This window comes from Stylophora pistillata, chromosome 10, assembly GCF_964205215.1.
Source record: "Stylophora pistillata chromosome 10, jaStyPist1.2, whole genome shotgun sequence".
Taxonomy (NCBI): domain Eukaryota; kingdom Metazoa; phylum Cnidaria; class Anthozoa; order Scleractinia; family Pocilloporidae; genus Stylophora; species Stylophora pistillata.
The window spans coordinates 25,318,907-25,337,525 of NC_142528.1; the positions used below are offsets into that span (position 1 = coordinate 25,318,907).

The 18,619-nt window shown below is 39.0% G+C and overlaps 2 protein-coding genes across 2 annotated transcripts; one reads left to right on the forward strand and one right to left on the reverse strand.

The window, feature by feature from the left end:
* Positions 1–104: 104 nt before the first annotated feature.
* LOC111322983 (uncharacterized) lies at positions 105–12,601 on the reverse strand. Its single transcript, XM_022926231.2, has 20 exons — positions 12,407–12,601; positions 12,213–12,323; positions 8,974–9,049; positions 8,283–8,334; positions 7,919–8,023; positions 7,523–7,568; positions 7,377–7,435; positions 7,013–7,048; positions 6,862–6,914; positions 6,309–6,366; positions 5,891–5,962; positions 5,670–5,726; positions 4,999–5,153; positions 4,633–4,678; positions 3,183–3,248; positions 2,958–3,017; positions 2,749–2,831; positions 2,280–2,346; positions 2,000–2,024; positions 105–1,201 (listed from the first exon to the last, which is right to left on the reverse strand). The coding sequence occupies exons 1-20, from the start codon at positions 12,447–12,449 to the stop codon at positions 1,167–1,169; spliced, it is 1,305 nt and encodes a 434-aa protein (XP_022781966.1). The 5' UTR covers positions 12,450–12,601; the 3' UTR covers positions 105–1,166.
* Positions 12,602–16,250: 3,649 nt separating this feature from the next.
* LOC111323042 (melatonin receptor type 1B-B-like) lies at positions 16,251–18,614 on the forward strand. The gene has a single exon (XM_022926315.2). It carries the CDS (start codon positions 16,408–16,410, stop codon positions 17,467–17,469), a length of 1,062 nt encoding a protein of 353 aa, XP_022782050.1. The 5' UTR covers positions 16,251–16,407; the 3' UTR covers positions 17,470–18,614.
* Positions 18,615–18,619: the final 5 nt, after the last annotated feature.

The following is an 18,619-nucleotide window of genomic DNA, read 5'->3' on the forward strand; positions in this document are numbered from 1 at the left end:
GAGTCAGGCCAATTAAAAACCCCAACAATAGCATTCGACAAAGAAACATGTCGGCTCTGCCAAAAAAATGTCATCTCTAGCTACTAGCTATGAGCTATGATATCTTTCATTGAAGGGAAAAACATTGGACGTTTATTGATTAAGTTATTTAAATCATCGGTCATCTATCTGACACCTTCAAATGTATTCTGAGAATTCAACTATATGATAAAATACAGAATTATTTTTTAAGGATACGACCTAATGCCGTAAATTAGACAGAAAATGCATTTGTCAACTTACATGACCCCCTTTCAAGGCAAGATTAAATTCGAAATTCTCAAAATATCTACACCCAAGGTTCGCATGCGTATTGCCGGGTTAGGAAAACATTCCCCATAAGAATTAGATCAGATCAAGCTACTTAGACGGTGACCTTCGCGTTTAGCTATATAAACAGTTCATGCAAAGACAACTATTAAGTAGATAATGGAATATTAAAGTCTCACTGATAAAATTCAACAATTCAAGTTGAAGTCAGTCAGTCATTTCTCACTAAATTCTTTGGCACACGAGGCCCTGATTTTAGTTGAATAGAATAAGCTAAATTTTAAAATCTCCAAATCCCCTTTTCACACCTTGAGTGGAAAATCAAACATGCTCTCAACAGTTAGAAAAGGCTGCTGGGAGATTTGGAGAATTCTAGAGCTCTCTGATCCAGCTGAACGAAGAAATTCAATTCCTCATGGGAACTGAGGATTTTTCTTTCGTGTCAAGAGGAATAAACATCCTTCTCTAACAAATTCGATCTCCGGTATGAAATTCTGTCTGTTATCCTTATGCACTTCTATGTAGAGTATGCAACGTTGGACTGTACACCAAAACGCGGAGATTCAAGTTCAGTTCACCTTGAGGAAGGATTTGTTCGGTGAAATAAAAACACAAAATGTGTATTAAACTGCACGAGGTGTCACTATGTGTAGAGGCAACCCCCTTTGTCCCATTTAAAGTTGTGAATTAAAAACACAATCTGAATGTTAAACCGCATAAGACGGCCTTATTAACAAAGAGAATCCCGTTGTCATATTTGGTGTTGTGAATTAAAAACACAAACTGTGTATTATTAAACAGCATGAGGTATCATTATGTGCGGAGGTAATACCGCTGTCCCTTTTGAAGTTGTTTCCTCATACAAACCACACTGTGCGAAGAAAACCATCAGCTGTGAAGGCAAAGAAGACTCAATTAAAAATTTTTGGTCAGTGACACTGCGGTGAACTGATTTGATTTGATTTATTTAGCTACGCCAACCGGCAGGAACACCGCAACAGTTTGCGCCAATTACTGCGGGCCCAATAAACCCACCCATCCCACCCCAGGGGAGGACATCCATCACACAGTAATCTCGTGTGTGGGAAATTAACGTCTCCTACCCAACCCTGTAGGAGACGGGACCTCCATTTATTCGTCCTTATCCGAGAAGACTAGAATATCTAACTATTTCTTGATGTTGTAGAAAGGCAGCAAATTCTTCAAACTCATGGATATACTGGGAACAACATAATTATAATATGCAGTGATTGTACTAAAAGCCATTGATTGTGATTTCAAGAAACAGAATTAAGCTGTGATCCGAAAAAAGTCCCTCTCGATTGATCTACTTTATTTCACAATCTGTCTGCCATCTTCGATAGATGCCTACTCTCCCCAGGCTCCTAAGGCCGTGCTAACGCCAAGAAATTTGCATATCGAATCCCCACATTACCAAGGCTCCGCATATCCACGAGTAAAAAGGAGTCAGGTGACAAGTATATTTTTGCTCACTATACATTGCTCAACAACAAAAATAACGGATATCAAAAAGAAGTTAGGACCTGACTTATGGCTAATCATGAAGACACGACAAGCAAAAAAACAGAAACAAAATTTGACACAAATGCAAATGTTGGGGCTATTACCATTTCTCATTAGTGGTACATACAACGATTAAAGTGTTTCATATTATTCCTTAATTTCTTACCAATGCTGTACAAAACGACTTTGGCCTGACAACAAATAAAAACGGGGTATCTTGTGTTAGTAAGGAATATTGATAAAGGTATTTAAATCGCCACCACTACGTAACCAACGGGGTGTCTAAGATATCAAGTGATCCCCTCTTTGTCTAGGGAAAGTAATAAATTGTAACAATAAATGCCGATATCCCTCCCTCGTGACAACACCAGTAAGATGCTATTTCATCCCCTCCCCCCTGAGGCTGAGAAATCATGGGTACGCCCATGAAGTGCATAACAACTTACGATTCTTTCGGTGGTCATCTCAAACACGTAGCAATAAAAATTTTTTGCCATAGTACATGTTGTTTCCCTGAAATGAAACAAAACATTTTCTGGTTTCATAGTTTGAAGCAAAGAGCAAAATGTCCACGACAAATAATTTAGAAAAAAAAAAGGCTTATAAAACAGACATTGTTCCATTTCGTCTAAATCTGAGAGTATTGAAGTCGGGGGAGAAACATTGATAAGCAAGTGAGCATGGCTCTTTGTGCAGAGAAAAGGCGCTTTTTTAGATACCTCATGCTTTTCAGAAGCCGTGAGACATACTGAAAATTATATCGGCAAACAGACCGAATAATATACAAATAGAGAGAAAAAGACAGTTCACAGGCATTTAACCAGAAAGACTGAGACTGTCAGTCAGTTGGACACACTGGGAGACCGAACGACAGTTAGACAGACGAGAAAAATAACTTCACATATAGTTACTTACCCTGACACGAAAGCAATCATTTCTTTTCTGTCTGCACGTCGACCACAAGACGAGGTTTCAGTAAATGAGTGTATTCCCAAAACCTAGGAGAAAAAGCTTTACCCCATGTGATGTCATCCAGTGAATGAAGTTGATTTTCTTAGAAATACATGTGAGTACTACGAGAGTTTCATATGTCAACCATACATGCAACAGTTCATGATTCGAACCTTTGATGTCGCTTGGTCTGTGACCACAATATTTGTCTCGGTTAGGTTCAGGAAGACAGGCTGGAACAAAAATGAGAAGCATAAATTACAATTCTATATCACAATTCTAAGAGCTTCCCTGAAGCATTAACACGACTTACAAATATCCATTGTAATGGGGCAGTTGGTATTTTTCCGACTGCGGAAATAAAGAACAGAGTTTAGACCAGTTAAGAAAAAAATTACCTTTGGTTTGTTGTTCTGTTTTAAAATGTCCAGAATAGAGTCTTCAATAACTGCAACACCTCCATCCTTTGATTGGAAAATCAGAAAATAAGAAGAAGGATCAGTGGGTTTTAGACATCTTTATATGAATCATTAAGTTTCCTCTTCTTCTGCATTCTACTCCCCCTTCCCCTCCCCCCCCCTCTCAGCCAAGTCAGCTTAGGACCGCTGGCAAGTTGGTTTTAGGTTTAGAACTGGTACAGCAATAGTCCACTTTGCAGTTGCATTGCGTGCTTGGTTACCAAGCCTTTGAACAGGAGTGAGGCTAAGGGTGACCTTGTTATTATAAAAACGTTGCTGCCTTTCAAATACAAATTATTTTGTTATGATGCTAACTAGATACTGGTCTCTACCACAACAACTTCACCTTCAGCCTCACTCCAAATCAAAGGCTTGGCAACCAAGTACACAGCTGTAAAAAGGCCTATTTTCAAATGAGTATCGACAGCAATCCAGTATTGTTCTAGTTTTGCTGTACTTTGCCTTGCGATCGGTCCAAAAGTGCGTCATCCTCGTAACTAATCAGACATCAAACGAAAACCAATCGTGACTTTGCCATCATTGATTTCCCGCGCTTTAAGCAACTTCCTTCTTTTCGCTTAGATATATCATTGCCCCCTTTTGAAAGTATTCTTCCAAAAGTAAAGCAACTTAAAAGAGAGAGAGATCTTGGCTTAGGAGTTAATCCCGCTATTGTCGGGTTTAGGTCGAGGAACGTGTGGATAAGATCAACAAGGTTGTATAAAAGAGTAAATTTCTAACGAAACTATGGTGCTCAGGGCTCGACACTAACTTTTCAACTTACTAGCCAAGTGGCTAGTGACATCTTAGATGTTTTTAGATGTTACGACAATTTCAGTTTGTCTACTTGCCAAACTGGCTAATGGAAATTGAAAACACTTAGTCAAAACTGAATTTTTTTACTAGGCTGCGGCTAATGGGCTACCGTTAGTGTCGAGCCCTGGGTGTTGCGACGGTGGGAGTAACTGGGTAATTATGGTTTTATGAACCGAGTTTATAATGTAAATTTGCCTCCGTAAGGAGTTTCAAAGCTGACGTTTCGAGCGCTAGCCCTTCGTCTTTCGCTCGAACGAGGGGCTAACGCTCAAAACGTCAGCTTTGGAACCCTTTACGATGGCCAATTTACATTATCAAACTCAGTTCATAAACCCATAGTTACCAACAAGGTTGTAGCCTGGGAAAACGATGCGATTTCATTGCAAGTTCATTTCGGACACAAGAAGTAACATGTGCGTTATGTGGCGGGGTTGCGTCGAAATTTTACTGAAGGAAATGAAGAACCGGCATTGTAACTAAGAAAACAAACACAACGCAATCTGACGTTTACAAGCAAAACTGGGGCGAGGGAGGGAAGAGGTGAATGAATATAACGGGAGATTTATCCGCTCACCTCACCAACTGCCAATTTTCCATAATACGTGGCTGTATATTTGGCACTAAAGAAAGACGAGCATTGAGATTAGCGGTCCGACTTCCCATGAACAATAAACCGAAGGAAACTTATAAGATACATGTATGATACAGCTGAAAATGTCGCAACAAAAAAAACCTCCTATAGTCGCCCATGTGCAGTGAGGTACAATAATCAAAATTGGAAAAAGCTTAGATATCATACAAGAACGAGAAGCCTGGAGATCTATCCATTTAGGCCCTCGTGCAGAAGAGAGAATGTGAGTCGTCACTAAATGAATTGAGAAGAAATTCTTCATATCTATGCTAGACAATGTATCTTTAGAGGAAAATTAAATGTCATTACATTGTGTCTGACGCATGAACTGGAGTCTCCTCGAATCCTGCCAGCTGCTGTGGAGCTTTGCCAAAATCGTTATCCTCCTCCGTGTAAGGATCAGCGGTTATTACAGTCATGCGCTCTGCTGATGGCGGGAAAAGCTGTCCAGTGGAGAGTTTGCCCTGTAAATGGAATGCAACCAAGTTTTAGGAAAATGTCAGAAGCAAATCAAAAGCTTTTATAATGATCGGTTACCTTCGAGTTCCGTTGAAAAATTTACGTCCATTTGAAGGGAATGACCAGGGTGAGACACTTTCCTCTCAAACATTTCTCTCCGCCCCGGAGTACAACTTGGTATTAGTAAACTCTCACGAAAACTTGTCAAAATGGATGAGGGGGAATGAGGGAGAAAAGGGCTTAGAGGAGAGGAGTATAACAATCCTATACATAACATGGCGCAACACTTCACCCTAAACGCGTCATGCAATAGAGTCCGAGATTCGCTCCAGTAGTAAAGGGCCAATGAGCCCCAGGGAAGGGGTGGAGTTCCTTTATAGGAGTTACAGTCTAGCCTCGTTCACCCCCAAATACATTTTATGAGTAATTCCATTTCACTTAACCTTATACTGAATCATTAATGAAACCCAATCGGTGTAACCCTGATTCTTACCTTTACGAATGTAAGCCTCGATTCTTACCTTTACGAACGTGCAAGAAACTGGCCTGCCAGTGTTTCGTTTAAGAAGATCAACAACCTTGAAAGGAAAAGAGCAGACAATTACACCCAGCAGCCCGTGAGAAAGTCCTCATGTTGGAAAATCGTTCACTAAAGTTAAAGTTAACTTGATTTTTTTCGCTGGACTCAAAGTTATGTTATGTATGGAGGGGTACTGGTAATCAATTTATATGGCTTACTAACCTTGCTTGCCGTAGTCTTGTGCAGGGCAATCCCTACCAGCTCGTCCAGGGTGTCGCCATATGCAATGCCAGCCTGAGGAAAAGGTCCATCAAAAAGTGCAAATTGCAACTCATTGAGTTGATCGGTCTTTTCTTTACTTCTCTCTTGGTTTTACAAGTCCACACGCACTGCAATATAGCGACGCGTGCGGACAAAAGGTCGGCTGAAGGACCACACCTAATTAAACTCAATGATGGAGACCCAATTTAAGACAACGTCTTTTATAGACCAGCTTGCACCAGAAAGAACCAGATAAAAGGGAATGAAAATGAAGAGATACTGATAACCACCTTGGAGTAAGAATGTTTCCTCTAGTGACAACATTGTCGACAAATAATACAACAAATGAATCAAAATTCGAAAATTGGCTTTCGCTTACATCTTCCGCAGCGCTGTTTTTCCTCACATGAGCCACCATGACTCTCCCGTTTACGGTTCTGCGAAAACCAAAACGAACAAGAATACTAACATCAACTTAGAGAGATTTGTGTGTCTAATGGCAATTCCAACAGGATCTTTTTTTAGGCTCTCATGATTAGTACTCTCCCTTAAGAGATTTTCCCCTTTGAAGATCTCATGCCTTTTTCTATCTCATGAAAATAAAAGTCGATTTCACGGGTGACTGTACTCCGTTTAGGAGTCATGAGTTATCGCCTCGGGGGAAGGGAGGGTCGGGGGACTTGGTTACGTTACAGTGAAATTTACCTGATCCTCTCTAAGGCTCTGTTGTATTCACCCCCCTCATTGGCAGTCAATTTTCTATAGACTCCCCTTTATATTCTGCCAGCGACGACTGATCCCCCATCTGTCCCCCTCTTAAACCATATTTAAACCTTAAAATCCCCCGACCCTCTCCCCCTCAGGTGATAAATAATGAGTGGTCACTTGCACACAAAGATCCTCACATTCAGGCAATAGGAAGTGTCACTCACCTCACAATCAAACCGAGCTGTTTACAAGGTACGATATCAACATGCCTGAGAACCTGAATTTCGTTAGAAAGAAAGCACAAAGCTTAGTGATTTACAAAATGGGAAGGACTGAGTCGGTTGTGAAGACAAAAACAAGGAGAAATAAACTTACAGGAATCAACCATGTTTCATCCAGAAAACTGCAATTCTGCAAGAAGAGAAACAGGAGAAAACAAGATATTGAAATATTCGTCAAAATATTTATCACATACCTCATGCCACTGGAGGATAAACAAATGTAACTTTGTAATTCTGTGTTAAGTATCTCTCACAGATATAAAAACTCCATTACAGGTGAAGCTTTTGATATAGTTTTGACAGGATGGAGGACAGGGACTTATCTGTCTTCTCGTCCAATCACAACACAGCAAATTCACCCTCTTATTTCTCTTTCGCGTATGAATGATCCATTCGTCTTTTTATTTCAGTAGAAGTGTAGCTTGGTAGAACTAAGCCGAATTTCCCCTTCAACCTACCTTCAAGTCCAGGGTGAAGACATGTTCATTGACTTCTTTCAAGATTTCTAGCAGCATTTCTAAAGAAAGAAGATGTGCCAATTACGTTTATACTTTCTCTCTTTAAGAATACGCTTCAACATTTAAAATCTAAAGTTTAATACAACCTCTCATGACTTTATCTCGAACAACTGCAGAGTCGCTGTACCAGTACTGTAAAAATAAACAAAACAAGTAATCTTCAGTGACCTATCTACGTACGTGGGGCTGACAGAGACTTATTCTCCCCAGTCCAATAACAAAAGCAATAAATTCTAAATGATAGGGTCATCATGATTAGACTCTTGGTCGCGTCTTTTTTACAAAAATTTTTAAAACTACAGCTTTCCACGCAAAAGTGAAAACAAGAACCAACCGGAAACACACATGAGGGAATATTGGGACAACCTAGTCCGACTAGCCTCCCGTCGTTGTGGACCAGAATAAGCTCACTAAGTTCGAAAAATTAATGCTCGTTCCGTTTTTCTTTATTCTAATAAATCAAACCGCGGCAACCATAATACCTTGAGTATGGCTGAGTTGGCTAGACTCTGAACTGTGTACGGAAGAAGCCCCTTCATCAGAGCGAGGCGAATGAACTGTCGGCCATATCCCTGATATGAATTGATCTGTATGTACAGATGAAAACACATGACTCATACGTAATTATTATTAACTGATCACAATAATGAAAAGTAAAAACGAACTGAGAATAATTGGTAAAGGCGCTAAGGAAGTGAATAACGAAAGAGGACTTTTCGTTGTCTATTAGGCTAAGGGAGAAAATCACCATATCTCTTTGATGGCTCGGCATTGGAACGTTTAAGATAGAAAAGAGATACAATTTAAACCTGGGTTGAGAAAGGTCCTTGGAATAAAATTTTTTACCTTTTTGCATGATTTTACGAACGTTACCGTATGTATGTAAGCCAGCTTCTGCCTGAAAGTAATAACAACAACAATTAAATAATAATAATAATAATAATAATAATAATAAAATTAGATTAAAACAATATCGGAATAAAACAATGCATGAAATAAGAACGCCTTCTTGTGAGTATCGTTAAAAAAAAGAACAGAAGAAAATCATCAAAACACCCAATAAGAACAAAGACAAACATGATCAGAATCCACTGAGTGCTCAAAGGAAACACAAGCAAACTGACTCGGTCGTGGGAAAACGTGAATGACCGAGGGGAGACTTTCTGTTGATCAACTTCCCCACGCTTCTCTTTAAAATTTAAAGACAACAACAATTTTGTGTGGCTGAAAATGGGGAAGTGGGCGACAAAGTGCTAAATCAATATTTTTGCCCTATGGATCCCTGAAGTACTAGGAAAACAAAACCTACAACCCAAGAGGGATGCACACTATGGACGACGAAGAGAAGGGATCGGAGTTCGCCTCCTCTCAGGGCCACCGTGAGCATTCCTTGGCAAAGAGGAGGGAGTTGGGCCCCCCTCTCTGATCGGCGAGAGTTTGCAGTCTAGACCAATCCCAGAGGAAATCGTAACAAAATCAGATCAATTCTATTTTACTATCTACACTCAATTGAAGGTGTTGCATATACAGAATGTACCTATCATTGGGTAGGTAATCGATCAGCGCCTCTAACCAACACCAATAATCCCATTTTTTGAGACCGAAAACGGAACCTGAAAAGAACAGAATACAATTAGCTCATCAGTGTTATCAAAAGCCAAATTCTCGCCTTATCGATCCACTGAGAGAGCTACTCTAATTACAACTTGAGAAACTTTGAGGGAAAAACTGGTTTTTCCGAAACCTAGAACCAATCATTTAGAACTTAGCTTCTCCTATAGCGGGGCCACGTTATGGAATAACTTTCCCAATAGCTTACTTGTGTCGGATGTCGGATCTGTTGACCAATTAAGCGAAATCTGAAGAAGGTATCCAGCATATCAGATTCCCACACGGCAATCATTTAAAGCAGTTGTAAATAGTCTTATTTTTAAACTTGTAATACTCAACTGATGATTTTCCGTGTTTGAATAAAGCCTCCGGCGCTACTATTACTATTACTACCACTGCTACAGTACCCATGCATGCTCTTGACGAACACAAACGAAAAGCCCCCATCGAAAAGTAGGCTCTGTTTTACGGTTGAATGGATGACAAACGTGACAAAACTTTCGTCACACTTGAAATAGCAAGCGTAACTGGTATGCCCTGTACTATATAAATCAAAACAACTTTACTCTGTAATCATTATCACCATAATTACATGGATCACAAACTTCCCGAATGATACAAAGTGACATCTCAGTAGGCAAGCGAACATTCCTGCAGACATGTTCGTGTTCAACTATAAATCAGCCGGAATTGCATTAAACCAGGCCTCACGGTTGTAAAATACACAAGTTATAATTTCATATTTATTTGTGGGATCGTGTAGATATGTTTACGCGCCTTTGAACAAAATAAAGTATACGTGAGTAACGCTTTCAGCCCTATTTTGCTTCAGTAATGGTTGATTGCAAGGGGCTTCCCGCGATTGCAATTGTTTGAAAACACATCGTTTCCGCAACAGAGTAAAGAGAACATGTAAAAATCCAAAAAGTTTAATTCTGTGTATTGACAGAATACACGAAAAAATTACTTCAAGCAAACATCGAAACTTTAACAAAAATGGACTTAGTTCTGCAAGAGCGATCAACATCTGTGTGGATATAAGACGTTTTATAGCGCTCTTCCATGCTTGAAAGACCTGGCATACTTCCTACAACTGAATAAAACCACTCAACTCAACTCGACGCAAAAAAGCTGATACAAAGTTTGGCGTTGAACTCCAATTTGGAGATCGATTGACTTGGGGGGTCTACGGCACATTTTGCGAGTACAGCTGGTGGCGGAAATTTGCCCCCCCCCCCCCCCCCTTCGATGGGTAGTAATTTTAGGACCTCAACTTGCATAATGAATATGCATAAAGCTTTTACTTGTACAATGGTACAATATATGATTTGCCCGGAGCATTAAGAAACGTATGCCGCAAAATGCAACTCAAGACGTTAATGGACAACAGAAACTTAGAAGGATTGTTAATAGAAAGCAACGACAGCCAAACAACTAGCAAAGCCTAAAACCATGGGGAGTAATCTTACATTCAAAAGCGAATACGAAAAGTGTGGCGTTATTTAAATTCGGTGTCTTTCAACTTTAATGAGGCTTCATAGAATCAACTGGAAAGATAGTGGCAGTCAATTTTGAGTTGCGTAATATTTATAGACATCAAGCTGAAAAGGCAAAACACAGAGCTTTTTAGCGCTTTATTTCAATAGGTGAAAGTGCATTGTTCAAATAGAAGGTTTAGAGCTTTTCTTTCACGCGTGAAATATCAAGTAATCCTCTTGTACCTTAGGCTCTGAGATTAATTTTTACTTTTAGGGTATACGAGTTTAAAAATCTTAGATCGAATCCATGGGACACCGCAATAAGCAAGGGAACTTGTTTAAAGCACTTAGCAGGTGAATAGCAAATTTTCAAATCGCAAGGCAAAAAGGGCATCTCGGCATACGTTTCCTTGGAAGTTGCCGCCAAACTTCAGACTTGGCATTCAGTGAGTTAAATCAACCACGATGAAGCGAATTTCCAGAGGAAATTTGCATTTGTGAATCAAAACACGCAGATTTATCCTTATCTTTGGCATGCCTATCTTGACTAACACTTGAAATATAATTTACTTCGGGGGGTATTGGAACAATTTACAAATTTCATCAAAGGTACATTTTCTAAGAGAACAAAGGCATTAAATCAGCGAAATTGGTGATATTACAACACACTGTGAAACATAATGATAACTATTGAAGTCTTGTATTCTCAAGAGAACACTTCGAGGTCAAAACAAGAACTTTTTAAGTGCAACGGCTGTCTAAACCTCCGGCTAAAAGATGTTTCGACAACCGGCGTTATCTAATTTAGTTTTTAAGAACAAAGGAAAGGTGATTTGGAACTAAAATTAAGATGGTTATTGCATGTAGTGAAAAATTTGCTTAGCAGTAAACACCATGCTCTTTGATTTGATTTTCACCCTTTTGTTGTGGTACAATTTTCAACACAAAGTGTTGACAAACGGGGCGCCATTTCGATATTGAATATTACTGAATAAGATTCGCGAGAATGAATGGATTTCATTTCCACGAGGAAAGTTCATGATATTAATTTTTTGAGGCTTAATCGCCGACGTACTACTCGAGAAATACGCGTTATGGTGAATCGTTGCTTTTATAAAGAGCGATATCAAATTTTAAATCTTTCAGCGGTTAATCCAAATGTGCATATTTTTACAAAAATTAACAAACATTTCAAAACTCGCTCATGTGAATAGGTTTGAAAATAAAGTTGTAGGTTTCGCGGTAAAAACAAACTGTCAACGGGTTCTTGCGACACCTGCCAGCGAAGATGAAAAGATAAACTTTTCGGTAATGATTCAGTAATGAATGCATCGAGATTGATCCAAGGTCTTTCGTTAAAAGTATAGTTGAATCGATGAGAGACACGAATGCTAATCTTAGAATGCAAATTGTTAAAAAGCACGGGATATCTCCACGCTTGAATGAAGTCTCCATGTCAAAACGGACGAAAAAAAGCGAAACTCTGCCAATATTACAGTGATTTTGGAAAGATTGAAATTAAAGCTCGTTTACCGTGCGAGGACAAATTGTCAGTTAAATCATGATGCGGCGACGAAAAAGTATTTACATTCGTAGGACGAGGCAATCGAGCTCGCGATCACACACACACACAAACACACAATCACAATTATGATAATTTAGTAACCTATCTCTCTTTTCTACTTACTCTTCAGTCCAAATCTAAAAATCGCCTCTATGCCATCGCAGAGTGGAGCAAGCAGCACATTCTCGTCTCCAACTGGCTTGTTGATGGAACTTTCCAATCGAAACACAACACCTGAAAGAAGAAAAATCAAATTTTCTGTATGAAATTCGGGCGGGAAATCTTCAGCGCATCAGCGCAGCGACATGGTGTCTTACTTTTGAGACTGTTAAGACGAATTTCTGCTTGCAGAGCCGTCATCTGTTGACTGCAATGCTTACACACTTCCAATCATCCCCCACCCTTGTTGTTTTTCTCAGAAAATCAGCCACATTTTGGCGCTGATTTAGCTTGGCAAGAAATCCTTCGTTTCACTCCACAATCAATCCCGTAATTATTTTGATCACAACATGTCAATGGTCATTCGTTTGGAACGACTTCATAAATAAGTAATAACGTTAATCCCATCTTTCGACCAACCATGAATTTACCGTGCGAACCGCAGCATATTGACTGGGGAGCGACTTGAAATTCGCTGTAAAGAGATGCGAGATCGCACAAATCACGATTGAATTTTTTCAATAAACTTGTGTGGAATTCCAATACAGATCTTAGTTTGACACCTTCAAAGTTATGTGAGACTTTATACAAGTCCGGCAGCCGCCATTTCCGTTTAAATTTGTTTGTATTGAAGAAGCACCAAATAGAAAATTACAAATTCATCACTAAAGGAAACATCATTACTCAAAACCATGCACAGAATTGCATTATTTGCCTTGTTTTTTAATCGCATTACTTTCCTTCTGTTTTCAAAATAACTAGATCTTTGCGTATGAAAATAAAGATGACTACCTTGATTACGTCTGAGTTTATCGATCTTAGTGGAAAAATACAGTTTGAATTTAGACAAAATTAGAAAAAAATATGAGCTACCGAGACTTTCAAAGGATTAATCTTTCATCTCCCAGAAATAATTCACATGTAACTTCTTCCTAGAATTCCCATTTATCTACAGCAAACAGGTACTGAACAACAGACCGTCATTTTGATTGGTTCGTCAGCAAACTAATCCACCTGGAATGTAAACACAGGTTGGAGAACTCAAGGATAATGAAAGTCTTCAAATTACGACACGAGGAAAAGTTATTTACAAGCTTTCCCCTTGCTCATCCAACATCCAGGCGTAAGCAGTGCGATCTTCTGATTTAATCTTTAAAACTTTCATGAGTGACAAAGACAGAATTTCTCCGGCTTGCAATATCAATACAATATCAAGCAGACAAGTGATGAGAATAAAGAAAAGTATCAATGAGGGGATTATTAGTTGATCCAGTGCAAAACACTCTGGATTAACATCATAAGAATTGCATGGCCAGTTCGGAGAATTACCAACTAGATCTTGGAAGTGAAAGGGTCAAGTTAGTAATCGTAACAGCCAATCGGACCAAAGGAACGACTTCTCTGATCTTGACCAATCACAGAGCGAAATAAGGTGAAACCAAACTGGCAGTTCTGGATTACTTTTGACCCTCAGTTGAAAATTGCTCTTATGTCAACATGTTGGAGTCTACAATGGATTTCCCCGTACAATAATCGACAAGTTTTTGACCAATTAGAGCGTACGTAGGGTATTCAAGCTTTAGTACATAGAGAGCCTGTAAAATAACTTTTGTCTTAGTCTTACTAGAGTGTTATGCGCATTTGATCATAATTTTTAAAGTTCAAATGCGCAATAAAAGCAATAAAGTTATTATTAAAAGTTATTAATAATCTAACAAAGTTGCAGCAATTGTGAATTACCAGTCTTTATTACACGACTCGGGCAGTCAGGGCTAATAACTAAAATCAACCAATCAAAATGCTCTATTACCGGTCCAATATTCTCTAAGTATTGGACCGGGCACTGTCCCGAATGATACCGCACTTGTGTCCCTTTGAACTTCAGTCGTATAATAAATCTCTTATTAACCAAGCTTGCTCGAGACCGTACTGGAAGAATATCGGCCCTCGGTCTTTTTTGTACGGACCTCGCTGCGCTCGGTCCGTACTGTCCAGACCTCGGGCCGATATTCTCCCAGTACGGCCCTCGCGCTTGGCTAATAAGCTATATGTATATGTGCCCTACAATGCCACATTGTTACCGAGTTGTTTCTGACTTCTGAGCAAGTACGTTGCTTCCCAATGCACATGGAAGAGTACAGACTTAGACCTCCGAAAAACTAGTGAGGAAGAGGAAAATTGTGTGGCCAGCGCTATAATTTCGAAGTCTACCCAATACGAAAAACTGGATGAGAAAGTCATTTTGCATGTAAGTGCCATTTTAGGGCCGAAGTGTACAGGCAAGGTTCAGACAGAACCAAAAGACAAGGTTGCAATCAATGAGGGAGAATTTAATTTAGAAAAGAATAGCTCTTTCTGTTGTGAGGACTTTCCTAACGTACCCAGCGTTACATTCAATGTAAGCAGTGAATAGGTTTGCTTTAAATTGTATTATAACTCTGTGTGGTTAAAGTTGTTCATCTTTATGTGTTGGTCTTGCTTTATGAATATGCAGATTTAGAAAAATTTTACACACAGGTTTACAATCCTTTCCGAGCACTTGTAGTACACCTCTTTTTTCATTAGGTTGGTAAACTCACCCACCTGACCAGAATGAGGCGTTTTGGTTGTGTAACAACGACATGAATAACTAATAAGATTGAGAAGTATTATTTCACACTATTGCTCATTAACTATTGTGTTTAAACACTTTTGATTTTCCTTTCATCCCAGCCACATAATCATCCTTGGTTTTTTTTCTATCAGGTGTAAGGCAACCGCAAAAAAAAGAAAAAAAAAAAGAAAAAAAAAAAAAAAAACACGTCTCTCTTTAAAACGCGGCTAGCGTAACTAACCAAATGTAAATGATCAAGTAGAAAAAATTTTCATTTGAGAAACCGACTGACAATTTTTAAGAAAGGAAGTACAAAACTTCATTCTTTTTTAATGCACGAAATAGAAGGATAGAGATTAAAACTCTTTGATTGGGTCATACTTTGTCAAATGGCCATAGTCCATCTTTCAAATTTTACAAATCTTGGTTGATCCTTGGATTTCAAATCGCTTAAGCTCCAGTGACCGGTTTTTCGCGTTTTACGGTATTGTGGTAATGACAAAGAAGCTTCTCCGTTTTTCCTCACGATAAAAGAAATGAATCGGTCAGGAAATTGCATAAATCAATTCATTGTTGGCTATAACCTTGACATGAAGTCTGTAATCAGATTCGACTTCTTTTCACTGCAAGGAATATTAAATGCACTGCAATGTAATTATCGAGCACAAACGAGGGAAAAAAAGTCAGCCAAAGTTTAAGGAACCTATCCTCGCGAGGAAAGTCTTCTAGTTTCGTACCTAACTTGTAACCTGAAGTAATTTTAAGAAATAAAAAGTTTTAATTCGCATCAGCGGTACCGTTCTGATTGAGATACAATGATCGAACATTATTATCCAACTACACTTCGTAGAGTACAAATAACGCCCTACGGGCTCGTCAAAATACGGCACAACTCGTAAAAATACTCAGCGATACTACACAACAAAACGTCTAATAAGATATATATTATTTACCACATTAGTCAGTTCTGTAATCACTCAAAGAGATCAAACCGCGTTCAATCATTATCAACCAAATAATTCGAAAGCTTGTGGCTACAGAGGATACTCTTTGAAACGATGATCTTAAAAATATTTTGACTGGACAAACTTTACGTAAAATTTAAAACATCGGTTTAATTTAAGTCTGAACAGGTGTTTTAGGGTTTGCATTCAAAAACAGGTCCACAAAAAAGGATCAAAATAAGCATTAGAATTGAAATTATTTAATTAAATCGGCACTTTGGTGCCTTGGACTACGAAAATAGCTTAGACGGCATGAAAAACAAGAAAAAAAGAGTAATTTTTTACAGTACTTTCCTCATAAATTTGGCTCAAGTCGATCGCACGTGGGCGTCTATTAGGACCATTGCTTTATTTCCGTTTGCAGGTTTTGTTTTTTTACCGGAAAATTCCCACAATTACGTTGGTATTAATTGAATATATTGGAAATGTCCGGATCGACTGACAAGTAAAGCGCTAGGTAGGTTTTACGAACTTGTTTACGGCTACTTTTCGATAATTAATCAGAAAAAAAATTCGATTCAAGTGACAACGCGTTCCCTTGTCAATTAGGAAGTCTTCAAATATGTCCTCACGTTTCATGATCTCTATCTTGGAGACGATTGCCCTCTGTGCCATAAGTTTGGCTGCGTTTATCGGTAACTTCAGCTTATTCATCATCGTCTACAAGGACAAAAATCTTCAAACCGTCACTAACTTGTATATTCTGAATCTGGCCGTGGCCGACATCTTGGTGTCAATTTTAAGCATTCCATTTACCATAGTGACTATCATCGAAGACCGTTGGGCGTTTGGAGACACCGCTTGCGTTGCGCTCGGCTTTTTCACGATTTTATCCTTCATTTCGTCGGTGATGTCTCTTGGCATGATCGCTATCAACCGATATTTCTACATCGTCAGATGGAACTCTTACCACCGAACCTTCTCCAGAAGAAACGCCCTGCTCTATGCCGCCGCTGTTTGGGTAGTCGCGACATCTTTGGCTTTTCCTCCGCTTATAGGCTGGGCAGAATATCGTTTCATCCCCGGAAAATCGTACTGTTTCGTTTACTGGCCTTCAAATGTGCACTTCATGTATTTCATGATCACTGTCTGCTTTTTTGGGCCGCTTTCAGCGATAACCTTCTCGTATTATAACCTTTTAAAGTTTACAAGAGACATGAAAAGGCAACTTGCGAAGTCAATTAATATCACGCCGCCGCCACCAGTTCGTTGTTTCAACCCTCCAACAGCTACTGAACATGGAAACAACGCCCTACATATCGACACCAACATTGAGAAGCAACCAAAGATCAATGTCTTGAAAAAGAATAAATCAGGTTTTATTTCAAAATCACTGGAGTCTTCTGTGACACCAGAAGAAACGAAGATAACAAACACATTTCTGTACGTAGTCACCCTGTTTGTTATTTGCTGGGCACCATTTGCCGTGACCATGTTCTTTGATGTGTATTATCCAACGCCTATACCACGCGCACTTGACATGGCCTCCTTAATACTCGGTTATCTGAACAGTATGTGTAATCCAGTACTCTACGGGCTGCGTAACTCGGCTTTCAAACAGGGATTTCTGAGTCTGTACTCGAGATTTCTACCCGCACGGTTCAGACCAACAGATGTGACATAGCTGGAAATGAACCCGTGACTATTTAAATGTATGAAATTTTGCATAACCGTGATTTCAAATTGGGAGTACTTGTACCCAACTTTCAAATGTCAAACTCCTCTTTATGGAAAAAGTTGGGAAATAATGAACCTAACTTGCCTCTTTCGCTCTTCGAAGGGCTAACGCTCGAAATGTCAGCGCGTAAGCCTAAGTAACTCATTACGGTGACTGATTTGTATCCGTCAAATCAGTTTATAAAACCAAATTATCTAACTTGCCTCGGTTAGTCCCAATCAATGCATTGGTGACTTAAATGTAAAATTATAATTATTGTAATTAAGCAAATGATCATTAATTTTAAAACTGTCAGAAAGATGGACTGAATGACTTATAAATGAGTAAACGAACTGTCAAATACTCTCTTGACTTTTTAATGTGAGCAATGTGTTAAATGTGTCTCAGTCCCTCGCCGTAGGTTATCTGGTTCAAGGACGAATTCAAGAACGTAAGTTGGCCCATTGCCTTTTACATGGTAAACATGGAAGTAGCCATGAAAAATTTACAAAAGGTGATAAGTAGGGTAAACCAATGCACATTTTGTTTTCGACAGAAAATTTTATCACTTCACCAAACTGAGATCTGATTTTTGTACCGTTGATAGCAAGACATATCCTAATGTACACCAGAGATGTGATAATACATCCAGCAGCTGTATATAGGCGGATTCATGTTGACGTCATTGTTTACATTTTTGCTCATTTGCATACGGCTTTGCGTAAAGAAGGAAGCATGTAAGATACAAATTGACTTCAGGCAGCTAAAGAGCTAGAAAACCTTAGTGCATGGTGAAATTTGTAGCTCTTTGAGTGTAATATTCAAGGAGAAATAGTCCATCAAAAACTGCAAAGTTTCTGGGTGGCAAAAGCGCTAATGAGCTCATACATTCTATGTAAAATTTTGAGTTTTTAAACCCGTGTTGCACAAAAAGTATTCAATGCATCAGGCTCGTATTCATTGGCCGAGTTAATCGTACTTTGACCTTTCGATATTCAGAACTGATTTATTTTTAAGCTCCATCAGAAACTGAATTGCTTATGCTAATGAGGCAAATATTGTAAACAAGGATTCCCCTATACCAGCGGAAATAAAAACATCATGAATAATGAGAGAA